The following is a 6,209-nucleotide window of genomic DNA, read 5'->3' on the forward strand; positions in this document are numbered from 1 at the left end:
CAGGAAGAGGAGGAGGAGGAGGAAGAGATGGATTGTGTCAGCATGGGGGTGGAGCCTGGCACTTAGCATCAGCAGCAGTCTTTAAGGGATCATTTACAGTCCCAAGAAACCCATGGAATTGTACATGGTTGGGAGGAGGTGGCTGCGGATCATGTCGTCCTTAGTGACCCAGAGGACTCCGGACCGAATGCCTCAGCAAACCTACGCTGCATGGCCTCCCTGATCCTGCAAAGCCTGCGGAAGGATCCTCGTATTTGTGGTATCAAGGAGAGGTATCAATACTGGCTGGCAACCCTCCTTGATCCACGTTACAAGGGTAAGGTTGCGGACCTTATCTTGCCGTTGCAGAGGGAGCAGAGGATGAAGCATCTTTGGGAGGCCTTGCAGAAAGGTCTGTGCAACGTGTTCCCAGAGACTGGGAGGTTACAAACTCCTGTTCCTGGACAACGTGTTGCTGAGGCTTCGGTCAGTCAAAGAAGGAGCGGTGGAGAAGGTGGCCATCTGACCGATGCGTTCAGACAATTTTTTAGTCCTCAGCCCCAAGGTATGATCGGTTCCAGCAACCATCACCAGCGTCTGTTTTACATGGTGCAGGAATATCTAGGGGCAAGATCTGACTTGGACACTTTTTCCACCAAAAATCCTCTGGGTTACTGGGTCTTGAGGATGGATCACTGGCCAGAGCTTGCACAGTATGCAACTGAGCTACCGGCCTGTCCTGCATCCAGCGTTCTTTCGGTACGCATATTCAGTGCTGCTGGAGGTTTTGTAACCGATCACAGGGTGTGCCTGTCCACCGACCAGGTCAATCGACTGACCATCATAAAAATGAATCAGTCTTGGATCACCACCAGCTACCAAGCACCTGATGCTGATGTAACCCAATATATAGATATATATATATATATATTTTTTTTTTTTTATTAGTCAGATCCCTTCAAGACTGCATATTCTGATGCTGAGTGACTATCCTGTTATGCTGAGTGACTATCCTCTTCCTCCTCAATGATCATGCTGATAGCTTGTAAGAATATTTTTGGTTCTGGGCGCCGCCACCAGTGGCTAAGGCCCAATTTTTCAGCCCCCGTTTAACAGGGGCGTGTAATTACAATTTTTGATGCAATACTTTGCAGCAGGGCTCGTTCCTGTGCTCCAACTAAAGTATCTGTGAGGGGTTGCAGTATTGTGGCACCAGCATCAGTGCCTCTTCCTCCTCAATGATCATGCTGATAGCTTGTAAGAATATTTTTGGTTCTGGGCGCCGCCACCAGTGGCTAAGGGCCAAATTTTCATCCCCTGTTTAACAGAGGGTTGTAATTACAAATGTTGATGCAATATTTTACAGGAGGGCTCATTCCTAGAGTATCTGTGAGGGGTTGCAGTGTTGTGGCACCAGTGCCTACGGCCCAATTTTTCTGCTAATTTTTTAATATTTTGCAGCTGCCCATTTCTGCGCCCACCAAGAGTAACTGTGAGGACTTACAGTATTGTGACACCAGCACCACCGCCACCAAAGGCCCAATTTTTCTGACCCTGTTCAACAGGGGCATGTAATTACAATTCTTCATCTAATATTTCACAGAAGAGCCCGTTCCTGCGCCCACCAAGAGTAACTGTGAGGGCTTACAGTGTTGTGGCAACACCAACACCTAAGGCCGCAATTTCTGCAGAGTATATAGGGCAGGCCCCTACTTTCATACTTCCAACTTACAAACGACTCCTACTTGCAAACGGAAGGAGACAACAGAAAGTGAGATGAAATCTACCCCTAGGACAGGAAATTCTCTCCTGTAAGAGTTAATATGGGAAAAACATGTCTCCTCTCCACTGATGCTTTATCACCAATCCTTCTTTAACTAAAAACCCCAAATTGTCAAAAAACATTTGTCATTGGGACAGAAAGTGAGGTAAAATCTTCTGAAGAGGTGCACAGACAGCAAAACAAATGTCACAGGGGTGATAACCCTTCCCTATGTTTACCAAAAAGTTTAAAAATAGATTTTTTTTGGCTGGAGCTACACTTTAAAAATGTACCAGTTCAAAATTACAAACAGATTCTACTTAACAACAAACCTACAGTCCCTGTCTTGTTTGCACCGCCTGCATGCTGCTGTTCAGAAGGCCTGGGGCCCCACGCCTTTCCTTTTTTTAATTTGGGTGCGGGGTTCCCCTTAATATCCATACAAGAACCCAAGGGCCTGGTAATGGACTGGGGGGGGGGGGTGTACCCATGTCGTTTGTCTCACTGATTTTCATCCATATTACCGGGACCGGACATTACATTAAAGCCGTAAGCAGTTTTAAATGACTTTTATTCCTTTAAAAATGTCATTTTGTGCAGGGACTGTTCTAAGCACGGAAAACATGTGCCTCTTTACAGGCATACTATAGACACCCCCCAGGTACAATATTTAAAGGAATAGTTCACTTTTTTTTTCCACTTTAAGTATCATTAAAATCACTGCTCCCGAAAAAACGGCCGTTTTTAAAACTTTTTTTGCATTGATACATGTCCCCTGGGGCAGGACCCGGGTCCCCAAACCCTTTTTAGGACAATACCGTGCAAATTAGCCTTTCAAATTAGCACTTTTGATTTTGAACGTTCGAGTCCCATAGACGTCAATGGGGTTCTAACGTGCAAATTTACGGTCCATCCGAAGGTTCTGGTGCGAACCGAAACGGGGGTGTTTGGCTCATCCCTAATGGAGAGGTGTGTGGTCATTATCACATTGTTCTCCCATAGAGATCAAACTTTCTGTTATCTATATTTACAATCAGATCTCCCGATAACAATGTATGTGGGGCTCTTTGTATGGAGAGGTGGATGTCTTTATGTGTTGTATAGTGGAAATGAGCCACCCACATACCACACATCAGAGCTGTGACTTCATTCTAACCATGTACAAAATGATTCTGGATTATTCGATGGGCTTTGCTAGCCAGGTACATCTACCCCCCCCCCCCCCCCCCCCCCAAGGAAAAAAAAAACAAATAACAAAAAACGTCAAGTATCTAGATGGCCGCTTGTGTTTCCAATTCACTAGATCCCCAGACATTGTTCTGGTTTAGCTACAAAAGTCTACATTGTAAAACACAATTTGGGAATTAGGAAGGAAAACATTACAACGAATCACATTGTATCTCTTCCCAGATCTCAGTACAGATGCCATGTATCTTGTCACCGCCAGGTGTCAGTGTTGCACCTTCATTTGTAATAGAGTGGGATCCATTTTTTTGTATTCCTTTTTATTGAATATTGTCAGTGATCAGAGTAAATCTCCAGAGGGTCACTTCCAGGTCCCTCCCTGGTATAAAACAACTTACAGGATTTGAACTAAGGGGTGCCCCAGTTGGATGGACAGGTCCTCTTTATGGATATATTGGTGGTCTTTTCAGTCCCAGTGTCTCCCATCCCCCCTATGTGATAGTATTGGTCAGGTGACAGGTCCTCTTTATGGAGATATTGGTGGAGTCGTGCTAATTAGGATACAGTGGAGAAGTGCTATTCATGATATAGAGGAGCGATGCTTTTATACATACGGTGGTCCGGTGCTATTAATGATAGGAAGGAGAGGTGTGTTATATATTGAGTATAAATCAGAATAAAGTTGGGGGAGGAGGCGGACATCATGTGTAAAGTTTATGGGGATCGATCTATCTATCTATCTATCTATCTATCTATCTATCTATCTATCTATCTATCTATCTATCTATCTTTTTCCTTTCTTCCTTTCTTTACAATAATCTAGTAGTTATTTAGAATTAATATCTTGGTCTCTGGAGATTTATTGTATTATGAGATACATGTACTTTCCATGTGATTGGGATCATTGGATCAGTGAAAGTTTTTAGCGCTGTATATTTTCAGGATTAGCCGGAATTCATCCACACTAGTAGATCGGGGCTCTGGGGGATACAGAGGAGAGGAGATATTGAGGATACAGAGAAGAGATGCTATCTAGGGAAAGGAGGAGCGGACCTAACTGGGATACAGAGGGGAGATGATAATGGGGTAAAGGGGGTCTAATATTTAAATCCCTAAGTTCAATTCTTTTGGTGAATTCCCTTTACTTTTAGTTTTCTTTGGATCTGAGAGGAAGGGAACACCCTGAAATCTTGTCCTGGAGAATGTTAACAGAATAAAATACGTTTTGTGGTCAGTATGCATGTTTTTATTTTAGTAGCCTAGAAATAAATCCACCCCTCACTAACCTACAAATAGCCAATATTTACTATCAAGATTCACCTAAAGCTACACTATATTAGGATTTTCAGCAAAATTCTTGTTACTGAAATGATCTCTTGGGGGATCCAATGCTGATGGATTGACTCTTTGATCACCAAAACAATAAACTTATATTCTAGATACTGATAGAAGGATTCAAAGCAAGCATTGCACCCGCGTAGGATATATAGCTGTGTAGTAAACGAGATCGATAAACATACTCAAAGTATCTGGATAACAATATATGTATCATGATGACCAGATAATGATACATAGCACATCAAACATGACATTGTGTAATCAGCTGAGACATTTGTATGTATAACAATATCTGCCATCACATCACACAAGGATCTCATGTCACCGGCTGATGTTTTTGTTCCAGGCTCCTTCTACTCAGCTATAGATGAGCAGAGTTGTGTATTAGGGGGAAATGTTTCCTGATGGTCACTCTTCACTCATCTAATGTGAAGATCATTCTAGTGGGAGATGTGAGAAGATTGTTTTCTGGGTAGAATTTGTGTAGAAAACAAGATAGAAGGAAGAATGGGACACACACTCAGGAGGATGGCTGTGTTTGCAGCCCCTGTGTTCAGCCTCCTCAGCAGCTCCTGACAGCTGTAAGTGACCCCCCGATAAGTGACAGTCCAGTGAGCAGATCGGGTCCCCGATGAAGATCGGACATCGTTCTATTCCAGAATAAAATCATTTTTCTCTCTGCCCGGAAAACACAACAAGAGAGAGAAGATTCCCTATTACTGAAGTAAGAGTGGGTGGGCGTGTCTAATGTGTAACCAATAGGAGTGCAGACAGCGTGTTGTGTACCAACCAATAGAAATGACGATCGTACTGTATAAAGGCAGAGCGCTCGGATCATCGTATTATGAACGTTTTGTAAACCTTCTTGAAGAGGAATCATGACGGAGACTGAGAGCGCCCCAGCCGCCGCTCCTCCAGCGGAGCCCGCCGCCAAGAAGAAGCCGGCCAAGAAGGCGGCAGCCGGAGGAGCCAAGAAAGGCAGCAAGAAGCCGTCCGGTCCCAGCGTGTCCGAGCTCCTGGTCAAAGCAGTGGCCGCTTCCAAAGAGCGCAGCGGGGTCTCCCTGTCCGCCCTCAAGAAGGTCCTGTCCGCCGGAGGATACGATGTGGACAAGAACAACAGCCGCCTCAAGATCGCCATCAGGGGGCTGGTGACTAAGGGGACCCTCGTCCAGGTCAAAGGACATGGAGCCTCCGGATCCTTCAAGATCAACAAGAAGCAGGAGGACAAGGCGGCAGGCGCCAAGAAAAGCACCAAGAAGCCATCGGCTGCGGCCAAGTCCCCCAAGAAGCCGGCCGCCAAGAAGCCAGCCAAGTCCCCCAAGAAGAAGACCACCACCAAAGCCCCCACCGCAGCCAAGAGCCCCAAGAAGGCCGCCAAGAAACCCGCAAAAAAGCCTGCAGCTGCTAAAGCCAAGAAGGTGACAAAGAGCCCCAAGAAGCCCAAAGCTGCAGCCAAGCCGAAAAAAGTCGCCAAGAGTCCGGCTAAGAAGGCGGCTAAACCCAAGACAGCAGCCAAGCCCAAGAAGGCCGCTCCAAAGAAGAAATAATCCCCACCGGAGAGACCTCCTTTCATCTACACCCCCCAAAGGCTCTTCTCAGAGCCACCCACCTCCTCCTGACAGAGCTCTACATACACACAGCGACCAGGGGGGGCCGCATTAGAAGTCCTCCATACAGAGCAATGTGACCACCTTACCAAATCCCCTCTATAGAATAATATAGAATACAGCGGGAGATCCGATCACAGGACTCTTCACATGACATCCGTCATTGATACAAAGGATAGCTTCAGGTATTCTCCCCCCCCCCCCCCCCAATATATATATACACTTCTGTGGTGCGGATTGGAGACAATTTTCGCACTGGGAGATCTCCCCAGGGAGGTGGAATAAGAATGATCAGCGACAAGATCATTGTGTTATGTGGGCAATGTACTCTTTACTAA

General features: G+C 45.6%; 1 protein-coding gene across 1 annotated transcript; it reads left to right on the top strand.

Annotated features, from left to right (window-relative positions):
- Nucleotides 1-5,114: 5,114 nt before the first annotated feature.
- Nucleotides 5,115-5,949, top strand: LOC141129677 (histone H1.5-like). Its single transcript, XM_073617771.1, has one exon. The coding sequence runs from the start codon at nucleotides 5,143-5,145 to the stop codon at nucleotides 5,809-5,811; it is 669 nt and encodes a 222-aa protein (XP_073473872.1). The 5' UTR covers nucleotides 5,115-5,142; the 3' UTR covers nucleotides 5,812-5,949.
- Nucleotides 5,950-6,209: the final 260 nt, after the last annotated feature.

This window comes from Aquarana catesbeiana, linkage group LG02 (assembly GCF_042186555.1).
Source record: "Aquarana catesbeiana isolate 2022-GZ linkage group LG02, ASM4218655v1, whole genome shotgun sequence".
NCBI classification, from domain to species: Eukaryota; Metazoa; Chordata; class Amphibia; order Anura; family Ranidae; genus Aquarana; species Aquarana catesbeiana.